The sequence below is a fragment of the Rattus rattus genome, chromosome 2 (genome assembly GCF_011064425.1).
Source record: "Rattus rattus isolate New Zealand chromosome 2, Rrattus_CSIRO_v1, whole genome shotgun sequence".
Classification (NCBI taxonomy): domain Eukaryota; kingdom Metazoa; phylum Chordata; class Mammalia; order Rodentia; family Muridae; genus Rattus; species Rattus rattus.
In genome coordinates this window covers 64499250-64524686 of record NC_046155.1, presented here as the reverse complement: position 1 = coordinate 64524686, position 25437 = coordinate 64499250, and the positions used below count along the sequence as shown (strand labels likewise).

Here is a 25437-nt window from a genome sequence, read left to right as displayed (position 1 = left end):
GCCTCTGGCCTCTGAGGGCACTGCACATGTGTGCACACACCCACATACATGTGCACATACCCACACACGTACACATGATTTAAAAATTGGTTGTTGGTTGGGGATTTAGCCCAGTGGTAGCGCTTGCCTAGGGGCGCAAGGCCCTGGGTTGGTCCCCAGCTCGAAAAAAAAGAAAAAAAAAAAAAAAAAAAAAAAATTGGTTGTTAAAAGCACTGGCTATTCTTCCAGGGGGCCTAGTTTTGATTCCTAGCATCCATATAGAGGCTCGTAATCCTCTGTAACTCCAATCCTAGACAGTCTGACTCTCTCTTCTGAGGGCACCAAGCAGAGATAATGAAGCACAAGCAGTACATGCAAGAAAGACACCCGTACACAAAATACAAATTTAACCCCCCCCCAAAACTGGTTACTATTCAAAATTAGATACAAACTTGCAAGACCCAGGGTATAGCTTAGTGGTAGAGTGCTTGCTTTTGCACACACAAGACTCTGGGTTCAATCCAAAAAATAAAACAAAACGAAACCTAGCTTAGAAGATGGGGCCAGACAGGGCTCTGGCGTGGAAGAGAGGAGTTGAGTAACAGGCTCCTGAAACCCCTCGAGGCTTTAGGCAGCTCTGCGCCTCTTGCTCTTCACTGCTAGGGCAATTGCTACTTCTTCAAAGGCAGATTTCTTCTGATGGACTTGGTACCCAGAGGAATAGTCACTGACCTGACTCTATACAGTTGACCAGACAGCAGAGTAGACATGGCAGAACAGGGCTGGGCACTGCTCTTTCCCTCAGCTTCATGAAGGAAAAGACCACCCATCCCCCCCCCAAGCCTAGAAAGGTAAATAGCAGCTAAACAAAAACCTGTTCCCGAGCAAGTAATGGGCCCTGCCTCCCACTCAGGTGCCTCTCAGAACCCCTGTGAGTGTGTAATTGTTAGGAAGTGAGCAACTTCATCTTGAGATTGTAAGAAAATTACATAGCAATTCACTTATTTAGATACACTCCCGGCTATTGGAGACTGTGAGTTCTTTTTAAAAAAGAGTTATTATCTTAATTATGTGCATATGTGTGTGTGTGTGTGTGGGGAGCTATATGCACATGAATGCAAGTGCCCAGAGGTCAGATATATTAAATTCCCTGGAGCTAGAGTTACAGGCTGTTCTAAGTCTCCTGATGTGGGTTACTGGGAATTGAACCCAGGTCCTCAGGAGGAGCATTGTGTGCTTTTAACCAGTGAGCCATCTGCCTAGCCCCACTGGTGGTTTGCCTTCGTGTCTATCTGTGAACATGCCAGACCTCCTGGAATTGGAGCTATAGATAGTTGTGATCTGTCATGTGGGTACTGAGAATTGAACCCAGGTCCTCTGGAAGAGCAGCCAGTGATCTTAAACTGCTGAGTGATCTCTCTAAGGACTCTGAATTCTTTTTTTTTTTTTTTTTTTAAAGATTTATTTATTTATAAGTACACTGTAGCTGTCTTCAGACACACCAGAAGAGGGCATCAGATCTCATTACAGATGGTTGTGAACCACCATGTGGTTGCTGGGATTTGAACTCAGGACCTCTGGAAGAGCAGTCAGTGCTCTTAAACACAGCCATCTCTCCAGCCCAGGACTCTGCATTTTTAAAATTCCAATCTCCTCCCTTCCTCTCTTGCTGGGTTCTGTGAGTTTCCCATATTTTTTGTAGTTTAGACTGGCTTCAAATTCGCTTAAGTAATGGAGGCTGGCCTTGAATTCCTGATCCTCCTGCTTCTTCCTCCTGAGAGGGATCCTAAGGGTAGGATACCACACACAACTTTTTCTTCTCATCAAAAAGAAAAATGATTTGTATGTTTATGTGTGTGAGTGTTTTGCCAGCATGGATGTACGCATGTGCAGTATGTGGGAGCCTGGCACCAGAGGAGGCCAGAAGGCACCGGATATCCTGGAACTGGAGTTATGGACAATTGTAAGCCGCCATAGGAATGCTGGGGAATGCATGCAGATCCTCTGAAAGAGCAGCAGGAGGTCTTAACCACCCTTAGGTCTCTCCAGCCCCAAGTTGCTTTTTGTTTGTTTTTGTTTTTGAGAAAAGGCCTCATGTTACCCACCCTGGTCTCAAACTGCTGATCCTCTTGCCTCCCACCTGACAGCTGCCATCACAGGCCTGGGTTATCTTGCCTGAAGCTTGTTTTCGTATCCTTGAAGAAGGAACTCTGTCAGTGAAGTTTTATAGAACAAAACCACAGAAAACATCCTGGCTGTTTAAGTCCAGGGTGGGGCTCCAGTCTGGAGAGCTTCCCATGGGAATGCAGGTCCAAACACCTTCTGCTTGCCCAGGTCATCTGATGACACTGCTTCCAAACTTCCTTCAGTCAATGCTGCCCTGCTGCCGAGGCCATGGAGTTGCATGAGGAGGGCTAAGGATGACACATTCCTGCCCGATCTGCCCAGCAGACTCTAGGGAGCTCAGGATGGATAAAAATTCAGATGACAGTAATGAATAGTAGCAAAGGATCAATCACTATTCCTTGGGCCTGGTGGCACAAACCTGAAATGCTAGGTACCTAGTAGGCAGAGGCAGGAGGATTAAGGGTTCAGTGCCACCCTGGGCTATTTGGGAAGGCCTATCTCACAGGGCGAAACAGCTGGATTTTAGCTGTGGTAGGGTGTTTGCCTAGGATCCTGAAGCCCTGGATTCTAACCCTAGGATTGGGGGTTGGGGGGAGACTCCATCCCCCCAAAAAGAAACAAGAACAAGAAGTCCTTATTTCTTTTCTTGCACCCTAGAGAAATATCTCTTGTTTATTAGAGAGGAAGCTCTTGTGACGGTAGTGGATGTTTGAGGAATGTGGCAATGATGACCGAGGTCATCGGCTTAGTTCAGTCTCAGTGGATCTGATTTCCATGCTAGGATGGTGTCTGCTACAGAAGAATCAGTCAATGACTGATTGGTTGGCCTCTGTCTACAGAGTACCCATACAGTAAGGGTGTGTGTGTGTGTGTGTGTCTGTGTGTGTGTGTGTGTGTGTGTGTGCTCCTCACAATATCTACTTTGAATCCTTCTGCTAGCAGGCTGGGCAGGAGTTGGGTCTCCTTTGGCTGCTCCAGGAATCTACTCGGGGAGATGGTATCTCTGAGCGCACACAGCAAGCAAGAGTTTTGTTGTCTTAGGGTTTTACTGCTGTGAACAGACACCATGACCAAAGCAAGTCTTACAAAGGACAACATTTAATTGGGGCTGGCTTACAGGTTCAGCGGCTCAGTCCATTATCATCAGGGCAGGAACATGGCAACATCCAGGCAAGTGAGATCTAGAAGCTGCTGAGAGTTCTACATCTTCATCTGAAGGCTGCTAGCAGAACACTGGCTTCCAGGCAGCTAGGATGAGGGTCTTAAAGCCCACACCCACAGAACACACCTACTCCAACAAGGCCACACCTACTTCAAAAGGGCCACACTTTCTAATAGTGCCATTCCGTGGGCCATATACAAACCATTACACTTGTGCATTCAAGTAGCTGACCAGAACCCTGCAACTGGAAGGTTCTGGCAGAAATGTGAACTCTTTGAGCCACTAGCCTGAGTCTGGCTGGCTAGTGCTTCTTAGCTTTGTAAGGAATTACTTCTAGCTCCACAGGCTGTGTTAGTTTGTGTTTTGCTGTTAGGATAAATATCTGAGGGGGGGGGAATCCAAGCAGGGAAGATTTATTATTTTCTCTTGGTTTCAGAGGTTGGAGTTTGTGGTCCACTAGGGACATTGCTGTGAGGACTTCCGTGAGGGAGTGCATCATGGTGGGGGCGGGGGCAAGGCAGAGCTTTGCAGCTCACTTTGTAGCAGCCAGGAATCAGAGAGAGGCAAAGAAGGACCAGGAATAGGGGATGTCTTTTCAGGGCACGTGCCCATTGAACACTCCCACTTCTAGGCCCAGCCTCTCAGTGCATCATATTTGGAATCCATGAAGGGGTTATTCCAGCCAATTTTCAAAGCCCATCAGCAGGCAACCAAGTCTCCAACAACGCAGCTTTTGGGAAACTCCTGATTCAAACCACTATACACGCTATTGCCTGTGGCAAGGATGGGCTCACCTATGTCCTTGTTTCTTAGAAAAGGAACAAAAATTACAGCTGCCACACACCTTTAGTTCCAGAACTTAGGAAGAAGCAGGCAGAGGCAAGCAGATCTCTGTGAGTTCGAGACCGGCCCAGTCTACGTAGTGCGTTCCAAGACAGTCAGGGCTAGATGGTGAGATCCTGTCTGAAAAAGAAACAAGACTTACAAATAAGAACAGAACATTAACTCTTAGTGGACTAGGGGAATAAATGCATCTGTGTACACTGTTTATATGTAAAGCACTTTGACTCAGAAAAGACAGGATGCACGGCTGCAAGCTTAGGCTGTGCAGTATCCTCAACCGTATGTCTGGGGTGGTCCCTTGGGCATGGACCCCTGGAAAGTAGCTTTGCGCATGGAAATGTGTGTGTCAGTGATTGTGCGAGGAGTTCTTCCTTTTCTCACCCTTCCCATCTCTGTGCTGGCAGTGCTTTCAAATATGCAGTCCAGATGTGGTGGCATTCGTAAGATCTCAAGTACTTAGCTGACTGGAGTGGGAAGGGTCGGGGAAGGTATTAAAACCTCGTAGGTCAGGAAAAAAGCAGGAAGTACCACAAGCATGGACAGAGCCTTGGAGGTGTTTGTGTTAATCCTTCCTGGGCCTCTTAGGTTGAAGAGAGAATCCACTCAACAAAGACACTCTCCAGTCTCGGGTGGAGGCTGATGTCACCTGCAGCTTGGAAGCCGGCTCTACACCACACAGCTCCTTCTGGGCCCGGGTAGAGAGAGGATATGGGTGATTCAGGCTGAGGATGGAAGACTTGTAGACCCATTAAATGGTTTTAACTGAAGACTTCGGGGACAGGGCGGGGTGGGGGGCGGGAACTGCAGCAGCTGGATTAAGTTTGCTGAGCTGCATTCTCACTGACGGACTCTTCCTGAGTTGGCCTTTTGGGATCTGATCATTCAACCCCGTCCAGCCCCAGTGTTCAGCACGAGCTCCTGGTGGAGGATATGCCCGCTCATTCAGCCCATCTTACCTACTTCGGGGAAACCAGATTATGCGGAGCCCATCAGACAGCACCTGCTCCTGAGAAGAAATGGAACACATTTTATTGGCACAGCCAAGATGAAGTATGTCTTGAAATCTGTTTTACAAATAAACTCGCACATAAATTGTCCATTCTCGGCTTGGAAACCTGCTTTTTTTTTGTTGTTGTTGTTCACATTCGAGGAGCTGTCAGAGGTCCCTAATAAACACTGAGCCTTATTTAGTTTACTGGATATGTAATTCTTCTTTTCTTTGGAAATAATTATTTTTCAAGCAAGTGCAGCAGAAATATAACCAATAAACATCTAGCAATGACAGCATAAACAACCTTTATAGCAGGCCCATACATCGAGCACTCCAATAAAAGCCCCTATACCGAGAAGGGAGCGGCGAAATTGGCTGTCTTGTCCCCAGACGGAGCTCCTCCTCCTGAGAATCCAGAGACTGCTCACAGCTACTTTCCACATCTGTGCTACAGAAGTGTCTATCGGCGTGGCAGGCAGACTGTCTAGCCGCCAGAATGGCCGTGGGGTAAGGAGGAGGAGTCTGGCCTCACGGCTGGGCCAATGTACAACGAATATACCTACATGGTTTGGTGAAACCTGCCTCTCCGGGTCCATTGTGGGGTAAAATTCCCCATAGGAGTCCAGAGGGGCCATATGAGGACCCCAGCCTTTGGCCACGTTCACTGTCAGTTCAGGCCAGATGTCACACAAGGTCTGGACGGCTATACCTATGTGTGGAACAAGAATAGCCTCTCTAGAAGACTCCCACCTCAGGATTCTGCTCAGGGCTGGGTCAACCTGATCCTCACCTTTCCAGGACTCTGGGAGAGGGAGATTTCTTCAGGCCTTTCCCAGCTAAGAGCTCAGGTTGCCTCTCACTGTGCCCAAACTGGTGGGCAGCATCCGGCTGTGGTGGGGGAGACAAGATCCTGCTGGGCCAAGTGGGCTCCAGGCTTCTCCTGGGGAGCTGTGTGTTGCAAGTCCCCAGCAGACTTGCAGGGCTCATTGGGGCTCATTTATGCTTTTATGGTAGCTCACAAGATGTTATCGCAGCTTGAGAACTGAAATTAAAATATGTATCCTTCAGGTGCAAATCCTGTACTAACAGCTTTACCGCTGCTCAGCGGGGGGCTCCATTAATCTCGCACCAGTGAAATTCCTAAGGAAATTAATTCCCTCCAGTTGGGGTTATTCTCAACTGGTCTTTGGGGGGCGGAGTAATTGGAATTTAAGAGTCTCTCTTAAAAGAAGGGAAACCTTGGCCATTTTACTTGTGCGGCAGCCCTTTTCAGTGCCATAGTTTCTCCTCCCCCACAACTCCCCCAATATCCCTTTATGCTTGTTGATTCTCTAGGTAGGGTTTACAGATTTCTACCCATGGGATGGGTATGGTCCTTGACAGAATGGTTTGTTCGTGGCCTCGCAGTCCTGGCACTGGGCACGCTGAGTAAGATTTGACCATAGGAACTCAGGACAAATCATTAAAAGCTGGTGGTTAAAATACTGCACTAACAACAGTAACTAAAAAGAGCTTGGCTGTTCAGGAGCAGTAAATATCAGCTGTCACTGTCCAACCCAGCAAAGCCCTGCACCCCTGCAAGTTTATAACACAGTTGAAGGCTGAGTGACAACTAAGTGGGTAAGGTGCTCAAAGCTTGCCTCAAGCATGAGGGCCTAAATTCTATGCCCAGAACTCACTTGAAAAAAGCTGGCTATGGGGTCGGGGATTTAGCTCAGTGGTAGAGCGTTTGCCTAGCAAGCGCAAGGCCCTGGGTTTGGTCCCCAGCTCCGAAAAAAAGAAAAAAAGAAAAAAGAAGAAGAAGAAGAAGAAGAAGAAGAAAAAAGCTGGCTGTGGTGGCCCACTTGTTTTTCTTTTCTTTTTTCTTTTTTTCGGAGTGCTGGGGAGACAGACATTCAGATCCTGTCTAGTCAGCCTAGCAGCCTTCTTAGAGAGTTCAAGTCAGTGAGGCTTTGTCTCAGAAACTAAGGTGGATAGCTCCTGAGGACCAGCAGAAAAGGTTGTCCCCTGGTCTCTACAAGAACATGCACACGCATGTCACACACACACACACAGACAGACACACAGACAGACACACACACACACACACACACAGAGGAGTACACACACGCATATGTCCTGCAGTCGATTGCAAACACAAGATGGAGTTCCCTGGCTGCCTTCCCATTGAAGCATTCTCTGTCCTAGGCAAGGACTTTAGCTCCCTGGCCACAATCCCAGGTCCTGTTTCTATGTTCAGAAGTACCTCACAGCACTCCTGGGGAAGCTTCATTGTCTTAATCTACAGGTAAAAGCGGCTGCTGTGCTGGGAGGGCTGTTTCTGGTCAGGCAAATCCAACAGCTCAGGATAGCATCTTAGCAGAGGGGGTTGAAGGTTCAGGTGTCAATCTCAGGTGGCTCTCAATTAGGAGTCCCAGCGCCTTAAAAAGGCATCTGACAGGGGTTGGGGATTTAGCTCAGCGGTAGGCGCTTTTGGCCAAGGCCCTGGGTTGGTCCCCAGCTCAAAGAAAAGAAAAAAAAAAAAAAAAAAAAAAAAAAAAGGCATCTGACACCAGTGAGTGTTGTACCCAGAATGACTCTACAGGGACATAGGCCCGGATCAACTCCAATCTCTTGCTTTCCTATTTTTTTTCCCCACCTGCATAGAGAAAGGCCATTTGGCCATTTTCTTTTACAATAATAGCTTCTAGTTAGGGTTACTATTGCTGTGATAAAACACCATCAAAGCAAGTTGGGAAAGAAAGGGTTTGTCTAACTCAGTTCTATATCACTGTTCATCCCTGGTGGAAGTCAGAACAGGAACTCAAACAGGACATGATCCTGGAGGCAGGAGCTGATGGAGAGACCATGGAGGGATGCTACTTACTGGCTTGTTCAACATGGCTTGTTCAGTGTGCTTTCCTACGGAACCCAGCCTAGGGATAGCACAACCCACCATGGGCTGAGCTCTGCCCCATTAATCACTAACTAAGAAAATGCTCTCCAGACTCACCCAGAGCCTGATTTTTTGGGAGCATTTTTTTAAACTGATGTTCCTACCTCTCAAGTAATTTTAGTGTGTATCAAGTTGACATAAAATTAGCCAGCACACTATAAGTGTGGGTTGCTCTGAACAGGCCCAAACCACTGAACCTAAAAGTGGCCAGTGTTTCCCCAAGGTTGTCTGAAGGAAAAGGTTTGACTTGAGGAGAGTTTGCAGTGGTTACAAGGGGAATTCTGGTATTGTCCTCACTGCTGTGAGTGGTCAGCTTCCTTAGCTATAAATGGGGTGAGAGCCATGATGCTCTACACTCTATCAGCTTGAGGGATGCTGAGGGAGAAATATGCACTCCATCTAACTGCCTTGAGGGGCAAAAATCCTCTACCCCCTCGACCAGCATAGATCTGTATACAGATGTAACTTGGGCACATCAGTTTTCTAAAATGCAGCCTGTTCCCACCCATCCTGAGCTCACTAGTCTTAGATGCTGAAGTCAGAGCATTTTCTAGGCATCGAGGCGCCTGCTGCCTCCTGGGTTATCAATATTGGCAGTGGTAACTGCAGAAAGGGTGGTGGGAGAGTTTCTCAGGATATGTCCTGCTGTTTTCCTCTGGAGCTGGTATCTGCCACTGCCATGTGCAGCACATTCCATTCAGAGGGAAAGTCAGAGTTAAAACTGCCAGGTGAGAAGTGGGGCCACATCCTAAAAAAAAACAAACAAACAAAACTCTGTAACTCTGTAACACATGTCTCGCTGAATTACAATGTTACTAATCTCAACCCACAGAAGCAGTCTGAGTTCTTCTGAGGCAGACAGAAGCAGGTACAGTGGGTGCAGTGGTCTTCAACCTTCCTAATGCTGGGACCTATTAACACAGTTCCTTATGCTGTAATGACCCCCAACCATGAAATTATTTCATTGCTACATCATAACTGTAATTTTGCTGTTATGAATTATAATCTAAGTATCTGATATGTAGGCTATTTGATATGCGACCCCAAAGGAGTCGCACAGGAACTGCACAGGTTGGAAACTGCTGGGTTAGAGAATGAAGGGCCTCTCATTAGCACCCCAGCTCTTCTTGTTCTTTGATAGGGAGCTCTTACACTTTGGGGAACTTTCAGGAGACCTTTTTAAATGCCACATTCAGCTATATAGTTTATATACTTAAATAAAGTAATCAGAGTGGGTAACCTGTCTTAATTTTATTTTTTATTCTTTTATTAAGGCCAAGTTTCATAATGAAGCCCAGGCCCTCTGGAACTTACCATGTAACACAGGGGAGCTCAAACTCTTGATTCTCCTGCCTTAGCTTTCAGAGAGCTGGGATTCCTGGCCTACCCCATCCTGTTTCTGCAACATGGTTTTCTCCTTTCTAGTGCATTTTACCTCCAAAGTGTTCGCCCACAGTTTTTGTTTTCAGTCAACCCACTCTTTATTTTAAAAAAATGTAGATTCATATATACTTAATGTGAAAAGAAAAATGCTGGGTCTAGGAGCACATACTTGTAATCCCAGTACTTAGGTGGTGGGGGCAGGAGGATCAGGAGAACACAATAAACTTCAGCTACAACTTCAGCAAGTTGGAGGCCAGCCTGTGCCACTTAAGTATGTATTTCAATTAAAAACAATAATAAATTTATGATTGACTAGACACACCTCATAGGTAAGTTTATTATCAACTAGGTGGCACATACATATAACTCCAACATTTGGGAGGTAGAAGCAAGTGGATCATGAGTTCAAGGCCAACCTTGACTTCATAGTCAACTCTAGGCCATCTTTCAAAATAAAAGCAGGGGTGGGTTGGGGGGAGCAAGACACAGAGATAATGTGTGTACTGTCTCCACTGGGGGCTAAGATCAAGTATCTGTTCTTACAGAGGACAATATATTAAATGGATTTTGGAACTAGGAGTTGGAATGTCCGTCACTCCACGTCATCGACCTGGTATTGCAGTACCTCTGCACCCCCCTGGGGAACAATGATGGTCAAATAAAAGTCAAACTGAGAAAAAAAAAAAAAAAAAAAAAAACCTTGTGTCTTAGGGTTTTACTGCTAGGAACAGACACCATAACCAAGGCAAGTCTTATAAAGGACAACATTTAATTGTGGCTGGTTTACAGGTTCAGAGGTTCAGTCCATTATTATCAAGGTGGGAGCTTGGTAGTGTCCAGGCAGACATGGGGCTGGAGGAGCTGAGAGTTCCACCTCTTGTTCTGTAGGCAGCTAGGAGAAGACTGGCTTGCAGGAAGCTAAGAGGAGGGCCTTAAAGCCCATGCCCACAGTGACACACCTACTCCAACAAGGCCACACCTACTCCAAGGCCATGTCTACTAATAGTGCCACTCCCTGGGCTAAGTATACACAAACCATCACACCTTGCAAACCTGTAATACAATATTATAATCAGAATGATAATGTCTGTGTGTGATCCTGATGCTTTTCTGAGGTTTCCGTGGCTTTACTGGTATTTGTGTATTTTTATTTCTTACAGTCCAAAGTTTGGGTTTCTAGCACCCAGCCAAGAAGCAAAACAATTTGACCTGTTGCATTTGGAGTACTGTGATGTACATTTTTAGGAGCTGTGTTTCTCGAGGTATGTGTGACACGGCTCCCAGGGCTGTTCGCAATCACAAGAGCAGGGCTGCCAATATGACACAGGAGTGGCCACCACAAGGGACACAAGTGAGCAAGGTAAAAGGAAATCTTTAATTCCCAATATATCCGAAATAAAATATTTCAACATGTAATCGGCTACTGTTACTCAGGCTGGCCTGGAACTCACTGTATGGCCAGGCTGGACTCAAACTTAAGGAACTCTTCCTGCCTTAGCATGAGAAATGGTGTGGAGAAGATACCGCTGGAGAGTCACTGCCCATACAGGGAAGGAAGGCGAGGGTCATGGCGGCAGGGTCTGGGTGGGAAGGTGCAGGAACTCTAAAAAGTAGCCTAACGGTTCTTAGAGGCAATGGGGCCATTTAGGCCTTGCCGTATCAAGGTTGCAACGGGGATCACAGGGTTGTACCGAAGGGTTGATTTTGGGGTTCCGAGGGCACTTCTAGAAGAGTTCGAGTTTCCTTCAGGACTGAGGTACAAGGACTATCAGGGTTATGCTCAGATACTATTGGTTTTAGTCTTCGACTTCCTAGTTCATCTTTATGTAGCTTCATGTGAGATTTCAGCTTGCCAATATTCTGACTTCACTCTGATTTACAAAACACACATACTTACATCCCTTCCTATTGTAGGTTTATGTGCTCCAGAGCTACAACAGCCAGGGGTCAAGGCATCTAGCTAGTTAGCACACCAATACAAAACAGGGAGGCTCCACTAGTCAACCCAGCGCCACCAGTAGTGCCTCCAAAGCTCCCAGTTCTCCTGGCCCGAGGGAGTACCCTTCAGAGCTGGAAGGAGTGGTATAGTGTGTTAGGGGTGGGTCCCCACCGCAGCGGGCGTGGCTTCCCCGTGCGCAGCCTCCTCGCGTGTCCATCCCGCCCTATCGAGCCTCCGGCGCTCGACTGCTGGCGTCTGGCGGAGGCAGCATGGCGGCGGGGGCGGCTGAAGCAGCCGAGGCGGCCGTGGCAGTGGTGGAGGTCGGCTCTGCCCGGCAGTTTGAGGAGCTCCTGCGCCTCAAAACCAAGTATGCGGGTCGGCAAGAGGGCCCGGGGACCAGAGGGCGGCGGGCTGGGGGTCTTGAGGGCGGCCCCGAACGCCGCATGTGCGGGGCTGAGCTCGTGGTCCAACGGCGGCCTTAGTTGGGCCGCGGTGATACCCCCTCCTAGGGAAGCAGAGCACAATGGACCCGCCCTCCGGAGACCCGCATGTGGGCGCCTCCTGAAGGAAGTCTTGGTTGGTGACCAGCCGGCAGGCCGAGCCTAGTCCCTAGGTCCGGGACTTTCCTGAATCACCAGCTGACTTAGGGAGGGTCTGCTGCGGCCGGGTGCAAGCGCGGTTCGCCTTTGGACAAGACTTCCAAAGGCCAGCCCTGGGGATGCGTGGGAAACCACTACCTCGGCGCTCTGTGATGCTGCCCAGCCTTGGTCTGCAGAGTAGTGAGGGGGTTTCGGGGTCAACTGCCTGGGATCCCCAACCTCTCTCCCTAATCCTCCTTATGTTCTAGTAACCCTGGGGCAAGTTTCATAACGTCACCTTTGGCTTCCTCCCGGGTGAATGGACCGGTACGGTTCAAGTGCTGCTGTGGTTGGCGTACCGGAAGCTCTCTCCACTTATGTGAGGCCTTGGTGTCTTTACAGAGCAGAGTGGGCAGGTGGGAGATTGACTGGCTGACATCTGCTACTTTATAAAGCATAGAGGGGAGTTAAAATAGCTCATTCAGAGGCTGGCGGTTGTAGCTAGTGCTTAATATACAAGAAGCCCTTAGTTCAACTTTTAGCACCGAAAACAACAGATAACAACAATAACAAAAACCTTCCAGTTCTTTAAAAAAAAAAAAAAAAAAAAAGGAAAAGAGAGAAGGAGAATAACATTTGCTCGTAGGTAGAAGCTGGGCTCTGATTGATCCAGCCAGGTCGTTTACCAGGCATTGTGGAGGACGTCAGAGATGGCCTCATGGAGTGATGAGGGCTTGTGTGGACATGTCCTGCAAAGCTTGAACTTAAGTCATCTGAGAAGATTCGTTTATGTGTGTGTGTGTTTCACATGCTTAGCTTGTTTTTATGTTTCATGGTTTAAATAGGCCTTAGTGGGTAAAAGTTAACATGCCATTTATTCTGCAAGTTCAAGGTCAGTTTGGTCTTCCTAGTGAGTTTCAGCTAGCCAGAGGTATATGGGGAGACCCTATTGGAAAAAACCAGGAAACAAACATTGATTTCTCTCAGTGAGGAGGGGGACAGAACAGGAACAGCACAAACCCCGAACCCATTTACACATATTCTTGTCACTGGTGTGTGCCTGAGATGACTCAGGAATGGGTATCATGGGAAGTGCTGTGTGACACTCAGTGAAGGAGCTGCACTGTGTGGATGTGGAAGCCATTAAGAATACAAATAGTGGGGCTGGATAGATGGGGCTGGAGAGGCGGCTCAGTGGTTAAAAGCACTGACTGCTCTTCCAGAGGTCCTGAGTTCAAATCCCAGCAACCACATGGTGCCTCCCAACTATAATGGGATCTGGTGACCTCTTCTGGTGTGTCTGAAGACAGTGACAGTGTATTCACATAACATTAAATAAGTAAATCTTAAAAAAAAAATCAAAACAAAAGATATTTTAAAAAAAGAAAATGCTTTAAAAAATACAAATAGCACTTGTGAGTGCCATCATTCCCATGTCAAGACTTTTCAATTTTGATGTGGGTTGAAATCTACCTTTTTCTTTTATTGCTGGTGTGTGTGTGTGTGTGTGTGTGTGTGTGTGTGTGTGTGTGTGTGTCTGTGCACCATATGCATGCAGTACCCCAGAAGCCAGAAGAGGGCATTGGCTCCTCTGGAATTGTGAGCCTTTGTGTTGGTGCTAGGAATGGAATCCCGGTCTTCTGGAAGAGCAGTTAGTGCTCGTAAAATCATTGAGTCATCTGTCCAGTCCAGAAATTTACTTTTTATATTGCGCGCACACACACACACACACACACACACACACACACACACACACAGAGTGTAATTTTTCTGTATACGTAAGTTTTTATGTTTGTGTAAGTTACTGGAATCTTAGTTTTTGTCTATACAGTGGAGGTGGGAATTGGGTATCAGAGTTGGTTTATGAATTTGGGCCCATTCATAAACCACTTAGAATCCAAAATATGGTAGTAGTGCTTAGAATTTGTACTGTAATTTGCAGATGAATAACTGGAGTAATAGAACACTGTAATAGAACAACAAATGACTTTTGAGCTAATTGTTTCATTGATGGAGAACTGAGACTCATTATGTCTGCTAAAATAGTCAAATATTCTGGGGTGTAGTGCAGCTCAGTAGTGGGGTGCATGTTCAGAGCACTGGTTTGAATGTTAGTGCAGGGTATAAGGGAGTCTTATTAGTAAAGTTTTCAGCTTGATCTTTCTAATTGTTGTCCTAAAACAATGCATTGGACATACTGGCCTGACTTATGAGGGAGAGACTGGTTACATACAGTATAGAGGGTGACATCATCCCTATCACATGTACGGTTGGCATCCCTTGCTTAAACGGAAAATAAGAGCTAGGAGTGTAAATATAAGGATATCTTGGGCAATAATCATTCACGTTAAACACATGCAATGATGTTATCAAAACACATTTTTGTTTGATCTTTCTATCATCCCATGGTGTAAGTTATTACTGTTTATAGTTGTGGGTGTTCAAAGAATTGAAAGCCATGTTAGTGCCCTTGGAGCAAAACTTAGCTCTTTCTTCCTCTTCCCGCCCTTCTCTTTGAAGCCAGGGCTCAATGGAGGCTGGCCTGGAACCCTAGATGTAGCTGAGTGTCGGGGTCCAGCCTGGACACAGGATGGGAGTTCTCAACTGGAAGCAGGGATATCTGGAGGGCACATAATAAATATACACAGACTACTCTTTGGGTACAAACTGACAGGCAGTTTCAAGGCTTAAAGTTTCTTCTCTCTCTCTGTCTCTCTCTCTGTCTCTCTCTCTGTCTCTGTCTCTGTCTCTGTCTCTCTCTCTCTCTCTCTCTCTCTCTCTCTCTCCAAGCTTGAAATGCACAGGATGCATTCTTGGGCACTCTGCTTTTTTTTCTATTGCCCTTTTTAAACACATGTACACCTCTGTTCATTACCCTTTCAAAACACACTCTTTTTTGTTTGATCACACACCACATGCTTTCATATCATCTCACACACACCTTCATACACACCTCACACATATCTCACACACACCACATGCCTTTCACACACAGTTGTGGGTGTTCACACATATCTCACACACCACCATGTCGTGCCCTTACACACCTCACACTATCTCCCACACACCACTTCCTCTTCCATACACCTTCACACATATCTCACACACCACAGGGCTCCTCCACTCACACACACAGTCTTCACACACCCACACATATCTCACACACCCATGCATCTCCTCACCACACACACAGTCTTCACACACACCTCACACATATCTCACACACCCATGCCTGGACACACACAGTCTTCATACACATCACACACATATCTTCACACACATGCACTCTCCTCTCACACACACAGTCTTCATACACAGGGATATCACACACCACATACTCCACACAACATATACAGACTCACACATATCTTTGCACAGTCAAACCACACACCACATGCAGTTTCACTCACACACCACCACACCTCACACATATCTCACACACAGTCTTCTCCTCTCTCTCTCACTCTCTCTCACCACATGCACTCTCCCTCACACACACTCTACACACCTCCACATATCTCACACACCACATGCACTCTCCCCACCCACACACACTCTCTCTCTCTCTCTCTCTCTCCTCTCACACACCTCACACATATCTCACACACCACATGCACTCTCCCCACACACACACAGTCTTCTACACACCCTCACACATATCTCACACACCACATGCACTCTCCCTTTTCTATTGCCCTTATCTCACACTCCCACTCTCCTCACTCACACACACACAGTCTCATTATCTCACACACCACATTTCCTCTCACACACACAGTCTTCATACACACCTCACACATATCTCACACACCACATGCACTCTCCTCACTCACACACACAGTCTTCATACACACCTCACACATATCTCACACACCACATGCACTCTCCTCACTCACACACACAGTCTTCATACACACCTCACACATATCTCACACACCACATGCACTCTCCTCTCACTCACACACACAGTCTTCATACACCCCACACACATCTCTCACCCCCCACACACTCTCCCCTCTCACACACACACTCTCATACACACCTCACACATATCTCACACACCACATGCACTCTCCTCACTCACACACACTCTCTTCATACACACCTCACACATATCTCACACACCACATGCACTCTCCTCACTCACACACACAGTCTTCATACACACCTCACACATATCTCACACACCACATGCACTCTCCTCTCTCACACACACACTCTTCATACACACCTCACACATATCTCACACACCACATGCACTCTCCTCACTCACACACACAGTCTTCATACACACCTCACACATATCTCACACACCACATGCACTCTCCTCTCACACACACAGTCTTCATACACACCTCACACATATCTCACACACCACATGCACTCTCCTCACTCACACACACAGTCTTCATACACACCTCACACATATCTCACACACCACATGCACTCTCCTCACTCACACACACTCTTCATACACACCTCACACATATCTCACACACCACATGCACTCTCCTCACTCACACACACTCTTCATACACACCTCACACATATCTCACACACCACATGCACTCTCCTCACTCACACACACAGTCTTCATACACACCTCACATTCTCTCTTCACTCACTCTTCACGTTCTCTTGTTATGCTGTCTCATTCACTTCATCTTTTACTCCTTCACTCGCTCTCTCATTCACTCTCACATTCACTCTTCACATGCTTTCTAGCCTTTCTCTTGTCCCAGTCTTTTATTGATAATCCAAAAGCAGGTAGAAAAAACATTGTATAATCATTGCCAAATCAAATTCAAAAGAATGACCACATCCCACAAAGAACTAAGAATTACAATTGTTCCCCAAAGTTTCAAGCTTCCCCTATTCCCAGGCCTGTGGCCAAAATAATAATTGTAAACTTATCATTATTTAAACTTTAACTTTTGACTTATTATACTTCAGAGCTCAGAGCTCCAAAGTCAGCTACTTGCATTTTCCTGTGACGCTCTAATGATAAATGACATGGGCAAAACTGCCAGGCAGTGGCCAGAAAGGATCAAGTTAACCCTTAACTCAGTAGTTCTGCTAGCTTTCTGTTCCTTGCACACAATGACTCTTGTAAGAGTCCCAATATTTTGACTTAGTTCTTAGTATATAATTTTATGTATTCTATGCTTCCTTATCCAGGAACCACTCTCAAATGTTATGTAAAACTTATTTCCTAACTTCAATAATTTTTTCCTTTCTTGAGGTCCCAATGTTGGCTCTAATTCATCTTTTTTTTTTTTTTTTTTTTCTTTTTTTCGGAACTGGGGACCGAACCCAGGGCCTTGTGCTTCCTAGGTAAGCGCTCTACCACTGAGCTAAATCCCAGCCCTCTAATTCATCTTTTAATAATTTCTTTAAAGTTTTTTTGCAAGTCAAGCATTAATCTGGAACTACTATTGTACAGTTATTACATTATTTCCAAGATGAGCACACAGCACGCACCTGGGCCATTAGGACTGTGCTGTGCTGTGCCCCTATGCCTCAATTTCCAATTGTTTAACAATCATTGCATCAAGGACCATCTAGTTTCACAGAATTCACCAGAGCAGAAGGGGAAAGAATTAGGAAAGTCAGATATAATAGAATAATTATACACACCAAGGCCTACTGAAAGGCAGTCAGGCACAAATGAAATCTGTATAGCCATTGTCCAGGGCTAAGGTTAGGAGAAATGGGAACAACCAGTTTTTACATAGAGCTGCTGCGGGCTACTGAGATGTCTCCATCCCGGCCTACTGCTGGCAGTCCCTGTCATCCTATGCTGTCCCCAGCAGCTGAGGATAACCTTGAGCTTATGATCCGGCTGCCTCTACTTGGGAGTGCTGCAATTGCAGGCAGACATCAGCACACCTAGCTTTCCTCTTTTGCTTTTCACACTTGGGCTAGTCCCTTGTTGTTGTTGTTGTTGTTATTATTATTATTATTATTACTATTACTATTACTATTATTCTTTTAACTCTGCTGCTGGAATTAAGTCCAAGGCCTGAGGCATACTAGCCTCTGCCATGAGCTACGTCTCTATCCTCCTACTGTAATTTTTAAAAGCAAGCCAATATTGTCAGCATTTTCTTATGTCATTAAAATTTCTTTGCAAATTTGGTTTCTAGTGTATATTAAATATTTAGAAATACTTTAATATTTTAAAAATACTTTAGTTATTTGAAAGCTGCTGTGAGATAAGAGTTTATTTTGTTTTTTGGGGGGGTTTATTTTCTTCTGTAGTGGTAGGAAGATACCTGTCTTCCTAAATCTTTGTATTTTTAATTCTTGGAATAAACACCTTGTGGGTATGGACTTTGTGGAGGTCTGGTTTTTAGTTTCTACCAGCAGGGTGAGAAGGTGCTTCTTACACTTCCTTTTAGAAATCCTCACTGAAAAGTGTATCTCACCTTTCAAGACTACTGCTGCTCATGTGGGTTTAGCTGTCTTGAAGGCAGGCTCTTGAACTCCTGGAGGCCCTCGTACCCCTGATCTATCAGCATGGCTTGCCTTGTTCTTGGACTTATGCATATTTTGTAGTTTCTGCCCTCCCTTCCTTTCTTAGGCTCTCCTTTCGCTCCTGTGGTGACTAATAGTGATTTTCTCCTTGGCAGGAGCCACAGTCACCAAGAGACCTGTCATGAGGGTTTCTGAGAGGGATCTAGATTAGGTAAATTGACATGGGAAGACCCACCCTGAATGTGTGTGGAACCCTTCCACTTCTGCTTCCTAAGAGCAGGGATTAACTGTGCACTACCATGCTGTGATTTTTTTTTTCCTTTTTCAGAATAAGCCCTTTTAAGTTGCTTTGTCAGGTGTACTGCCACTGTCACACCTGGGCCAGTTGCTCATATGCTTCCCCCTTTCCTTGTAAGGATTTTATCTGCGCCGCCCAACGGGATCGCCTTAGTTCTGTGAAGCCAAGTTAGGATTTACTGCAAGTAGGCCCTGCTGTATAACCTTCTGCTGTTTGAGTCATGAGTGAAGTGATGGTAGTTTCAGTCTTTGTGATCTTACATTTTCAAGCAGTTTACCACAAGCTAATTTGTAGCAGGTATTTGTGGCCAATTATTCTCAGTTTCTGTCACAGTCTCTAAACAAATGTATTAAATTGTATTTGTTCATAGGCTGTTAGGCTCGTGGAGGAGTACAGTGTGTGGGTTTGTTCAGTGAGTCAATGCTAGACATGTTCTCAAGTTAAAAGCCTCCTTTTAACAATGGGTATCTTGATGTAATCATGTCAGAATGAAAACTGTATGGTTGGACTGGATGGAGGGTAGCCAAGTCTTTCCTCTTGTGTTGCTGCTACCTCAACACTGTAAACTGTCCTGGCAGATGATTCTTTTAATCTGGTATCCTTGGCTTGGCTTGTTTTCTAGACTTGTCTATGTGGTTGTGTGTTTCTCTAGAACAGCTCTTTGGGGTTTTGTTGTTTTGAGACAGGGTTATTCTGTGTAGCCTTGCCTGTCTTGCCTCTGCCTCCCAAGTGCTGAGATTAATGGCGTATGCCACCATCAACAGCAGCCCCCCCCCCCCAGTTGAATAGTTGGCGCATGTTTCATTGTTGGAGTGTAGGGTGCTTTTTCTATCTGTGGGCATTTGGGTGTGTTACAGACTGCTTGGATGCTCCTTGTCAAGGTCTTGTTGACTTGCTTTTCTTGCCTCAAGTAGGCCTTGGGACCTCGCTTAGATGCTCTGCTGGGCTGAAAGGTGTGGTCAGAGCCTGCACAGGCTTATGAGGGAGGGTTTTAGTGTTCTGTAGGCTAGAACTTATTTAGTTCATGGTCCCCAGACAACTTTAAGGAGGACTGAAAAATGTCTAGCTGAATGTGTGACCGAGAGGCAACACTGCTTGATAGAGCAGTTGCCATCAGCTGAGGCTCTTCAAAGATCTGCCAGATACAAGTCTGTCTGGTGTAAATTGTAACCCATTTATGGAACATACAATGTGTCCTTTCTTGCCTTAGATGGATCCTCCTTTTTGCCTTTGGTATCCTTTCAAATGGCTTTCCCTTCATCATTTCTAAACAGTCCCAGTCTTCCACAACTGTCTGCTTCCCCTCCCTCAGCCCAGTCCCCACCATTTTTGAGGTGGTCCTACTGGCTCAGGATGGCTTTGAACTGCTCATTCTTCCACCTCAGCCTCTGTAGTGCTGGGGTTATAAGCATGTAGCTCCACACTGAGCTTCCATTTCTTTTTCAGTGTGTGATCTAGCATTTTGCTTGAGCAAATCCAGGATTCCAGGTAGCTTCTTTCTCAACCCTCCCTATCCCTACTTTGTACCTGTCATTTAATCTTCTCTTAATTCTTTGGCTCTGAACTGGAAGGCACTGTTCTTCTTTTTTTTTTTTTTTTTTTTTTTAATTTAATGAGAGAAAAGTAGAAAAAGAGAGGAAAGGTGGCCGGCCACGGGCACGTGGGGGGCGGGGGGAGATGGAGTCAAGAACAGAGAAGAACAAAAAGCAAGAGGGGTAAGAGAAAGCGGCACTGTTCTTCTTGCTCTGGCTGCCTTTCTCCTTCCCTAACTTCTTGGAAACCTTGCACCTACAGCTGTCTCAGATTTTCAACTCTGTCTACACTGGCATTGTTCCTGCACTATACAAGCATTGCACCGGCGTTAAGCTGAACCCCATGCTCTTGGGTTCCTCTGTGCAGTCCAGACCTCTTGCGTTGATTTCTGTGGCGGCCACATCCAGTCAGCTCCCTGTGCAGCCGTGGCTCTTGGCTTCTTTTGGCAATTGGCCACATTCACTGTTCGTTGTTACCTTAGTGGTTGGAACGTCTCCCTTGCCGTTCTCTTGACTTCTGGGAGACTGATCTTAAAACTCCTGAAACTGTCCCTCTTCTCTCTGTCCCTCCATCCGGCCTGATGTGTGCAGTGTTGATGAGCCCCAGAGACACTGATGTCCAGTCTCCTCTGTCCCTTCTGTGCCATGGTTGGCTCTCTGTTTCTTGATTTCCAGATCTGTAGAGAGCTGAGGTTCTCTGTGCTTGAGCCCTGGTCCTGATATTAAGTAGACTTCGCTTCCTCTTAGGACATTCACCATCAGTGTTTAAGCCAGGACTTGTAGTCAACCTTTGATTGTGGTCTGTCACCCTTTTTTTGCTCTTTCTGGCTGTAACCTTCCTCATCCCATATATCCCATATGTGTCTTGTTGTGGGTAGGGTCCCACTTCTCATCTGTGGTTTTTTTTTTTTTTTTTTTTAGATTTAATTTATATGTGTTTCTGTGTGTGCACATGTATATGTGTACAGGTGCATGTGGGTAACCATGCAGGCCGGAACTTTGGAGCTGCTGTCTTTGGAGACTTTTGTGAACCGTGTGACCTGCATGAGTGATGGATCTGACCTCTGTCCTCGTATAGATAGAGCAGCAAGCACTGCTCACGCCCAGCATTTCTCCAGCCCTCGTTATCGTTACTTATTCTGTTCCTTGCTGGGAGGTAAATGTTTGCATCTTTCTCCATATAACACTTCTTTATGTGTGCCCCCCCCACCTTGGAGGAGGGTTTTATTTGAATTTAGAATTCTGTAAATTCACGTTTCAGTTAAATTTGAGGTGGTTTCAAACATAGGTCTTTGTGAAAGCAGTTTTGCATGGAAATAACTAAGATTGGTAACATGGCCTAGGAATCAGATGACGCCGCTGACCGCCACATGGAGGGTTCTCTGGTAACATAACTGCACAGGCAGCCATGACCATGATTGCAGCTCTGCTCTCTTCTGCCTTGCCTTTACTGTTAAGACTTTTTTGCTCTTCTGTGGTTACAGTTGTATCTCTTTGTCACAATATTATGTGAGATTAATATTAATAATGCGTTTATAACCATTTCTCAGCAGCAGCTTGCTTGTATAGAAATTCAGACTTTCCTTTCATCATGGGTCTGAAAATAAAATTGATGTGTGTTGAGATGGATGCACATTTAGACCCACTCACTGGGCTTAATCTTGACTTAAGAAATCCTATTAACTTGAATATTCATCCAAATAGTCTGAAGACTGGCAGTGATGCCACACGCTACAACAGAACTCTGTTTCCTAGGTAGGAGAATTTGATCTACACCCATATTTGCTTCTGGGATTATTATAATAAAAAATGTTTTTTTGATTTACAGGTCACTCCTTGTGGTCCATTTCTGGGCGCCATGGGCTCCACAGTGTGTACAGATGAACGATGTCATGGCAGAGTTAGCTAAAGAGCATCCTCATGTTTCATTTGTGAAGGTACTATACATTTTCAGTCTTATGTCCTTTATTAATATCTGACTTATGGGATAGACTAGAGTTTTACAGTGTAAAAGGAGAAGCTGTGAAGTTCCAAATACTTGAACTTTGTGTTGAATTCTGTTATATTTGCAGCAAGTTATTGTGCCAGATTTTTTTAAAGGTTTGTTTGTTTGTTTGTTTGTTTATTTATTTATTTATTTATTTATTTTTATGAGCACACTGTAGCTTTCATCAGACACATCAGAAGAGGGCATCAGCGGGATTGGGGATTTAGCTCAGTGGTAGAGCGTTTGCCTAGCAAGCGCAAGGCCCTGGGTTCGGTCCCCAGCTCCGGAAAAAAAGGAAAAAAAAAAAAAGAAGAGGGCATCAGATCCCATTACAGATGGTTGTGAGCCATTATGTGGTTGCTGGGAATTGAACTCAGGACCTCTGGAAGAGCAGTAAGTGCTCTTCACCGCCAAACCATCTCTCCTTGACAGATCTTTTAGTGTTGTATTTCTCACATAGTTTAAAAAAATCACTACAGAGTGGGCAAAAGACAGAAGTGTCTGACAGGACAAGCAGACCAGATAATTCACTGGATAATTTTAGCTTGATAGTAGTTGGTGAACATTGAGAAGGTAGCTAGCTATGTTGTGAAAATGATTCTAGAAAGTGCATGTATAAACAGGTTGCTGGGGTCAGTTGTGTCTGCCTCTCCTCTGTACGCTGAGCCCCTGTTTTATTCAAGTCTTGTGTCTACGTTTCGTGCTGTCTTTTGAGAGGCTGGGTTCTCAGAGGGAGTCGATAGCTGGGCCTGGCAATAGCAGAGTTACTTTACACACATGTAGTCTAGCCATTCAGGAAGTAATACTGGTTCAGGTTTTTAAAAGAGCAAAGTATTTGTTGAGAATTATTGGAAAGGGAGAATTATTTGTTGGGAATTATTGTATTCGAAAGTCTTAATTCTTAGAGTTGATTTATTTACTTTGAGACAGGGTCTCACAGCACAGGCTGGCCTCAAGATCTCAGTGTTTTTGCTTCCCAAGTGCTGGGGTCAGTGTTTTGTGCCTTTTTTCTGAGTGCTAAATCCTTAGGATTTAAAACAAAAACAAAAACCTTCATTTTAAAACTATAAATTGTGAGTTCAAAATACATGTTGACAGATGTATGAGGTTAGAAGCCATGTAAGCTCTGGTTAGATTTCTTATATCTAGTTTCTTAATTCCTTTTTATGGTAGGTAATTATGTTTTCTGAGAGCATTTGCACAGACTGAGTTTTTGTGCTTTGAATAGGTAGTGTATTCTGATGGCTCAAAATGCCAAGCAGAATAGCAGGGTGGACACTGAGAAGGTTCACTCCATGTCTTCCCTGCCAACCTTTGTCCGTCCCTGTAAGTAACCAGTTGTATTAATTTTGTATGAATTCTCTCAGTGTTTCTTTATGCAGATAGCACAAATATGAATATAATAGTTAGCTTTTTAAAATTTAAGGACTTATTTAAAATTCTGATGAAATGCATAATGTAACCCTAGAAGGTAACCCTAAAATGTCCAGTATAAATAATAGAAGGGAGCATTAAAACTGCATGTTTGGTCAGTGAGAAAAGATAATGACTACAAGTGTAATGAATGATTAAACACTTCAATCATAGAATTAGTCAGGATGACCGTAATTGTCCCATGTCTGCTTTCATACGTATAATGTTACTGGTTTAGGTAACACGCTGTTCTCAGCTGCCATCTGAATGATTTATTTAAAGTCACTGTAGAATGGCTTCTCACATTGGTACCAGACTTGGCAGTGAGATTTCAAGTTGTTCAAGTGCTTAAATGTAGCAGTGAGCCAAGAGTCCGAGGTGTGTGGTACTGCTGGATTGTCGGGGATGCCTAGGCCTGACTGTGTAAGGGTTTGCAGCAGTGTGTTTGTAAGTAGGAGTTCTGGAAATTTCTGGAGAAAGGCAAATACTCTACTCATCAGTGACTTTTTTATCTCTTGAGTTGGGAGTTTCACTGTGTTTCCCGGGCAGGTCTCAAACTTTTGGATTCACGCCAGACTTTAGTATCAGCCTCTTGTAGCTGTTACCTCAGGAATGGCTTACCACTCCTACTTTCTGTCCAGTTGGTCTTTTAAAAAAAGGTGTATTAGTTTGGCTTTTTTTTTTTTTTTTTTTTTTTTTTTCTTTCAAGACAGGGTTTCTCTGTGTAGCCCTGGCTATCCTGTAACCCACTCTGCCGACCAGACTGGCCTCAAACTCATAGATATATCTATCTGCCTCTGCCTCTCGGGTGCCACCTGTGCCCAGCTAGTTTGGCATTTTTGACTTGCAAAATGAAGTGATTGTTCCAGTCTTTGGTTGTAGGCTCACAAAGTCATTTAAATAAGCGATTTCCTTTTAAATAAGTTTTTTTGGTTTGCATGTAAATTACTATTACTACTACTACTTCTTCCTCCTCCTCTTCTTCCTCCTCCTCCTCCTCCTCCTCCTCCTCCTCCTCCTCCTCCTCCTCCTCCTCCTCCTCCTCCTCCTCCCTCCTCCTCCTCCTCCTCCTATTTTGAGACAGAGCTTTACGTATCCTAGGCTGGTTTGGAATTTACTGTGGAGTCACGGATGACTCTGAGATTTTGATTCTCCTGCCTCTATCTCATGAGTGATGGGATTGTAGTAGGTCCCATAGTGCCCCAGTTCTGGTGCTGAGGATCAAACCAGGGCTTCCTGCATTGCTAGGCCAGCAGTGAAACAGCTCATCTACACCTCCTTCTGGATCAGCTAGAAGATGATCTTTTAAATTGGTTGTAACTACCAAGAACTAGTTTTCTAATTACTAAGATACACCAGCTCAGACAAATCAGCCACACATTTCTGCTAAGAGTCGTGAAGCTTGTTCCTACCAGGACTGAAAGCTGAGGGGCAAGGCTTTCGAGTTCTCTGCTGAGACCCTTGTTCTTCCCCACTGTGATGTGGCTGTAAGATGCTAGCTCTTGCTGACGGGCTAGGTCCTTCCCTCCCTCAATTGCTGCCGTAACCAGTTGGATCCTGAAACTTGGGTTTTTCTGTAGGTTCTTACATCTCTAATAACTGAGGAAATACATGAATTACTTCCATTGGTAAATGCCTTACAAAGAGTCAAGCTTACTCAGAATAGAGTGAAATGGCTAATTAAAATATTAAGTGCCTTTTCTTTTCAAAATACATAGATCTGTACCTAAAATGGAAGTACCCTTTATTGATCTGTGGATGTGGATGTGTCTGGGTAGGTGGAAGGATGAATT

The 25437-nt window shown here is 45.2% G+C and overlaps 1 protein-coding gene across 1 annotated transcript in view; it reads left to right on the top strand.

The window, feature by feature from the left end:
* Nucleotides 1-11593: 11593 nt before the first annotated feature.
* Glrx3 (glutaredoxin 3) overlaps nucleotides 11594-25437 on the top strand; it is a 31973-nt gene continuing 18129 nt past the window's right edge. Inside the window, exons 1-2 of the mRNA XM_032892376.1 lie at nucleotides 11594-11726; nucleotides 22073-22181. Coding sequence (XP_032748267.1) covers nucleotides 11629-11726; nucleotides 22073-22181 — 207 coding nt within the window. The 5' untranslated portion in view covers nucleotides 11594-11628. The remainder of the gene's footprint in view (nucleotides 11727-22072; nucleotides 22182-25437) is intronic.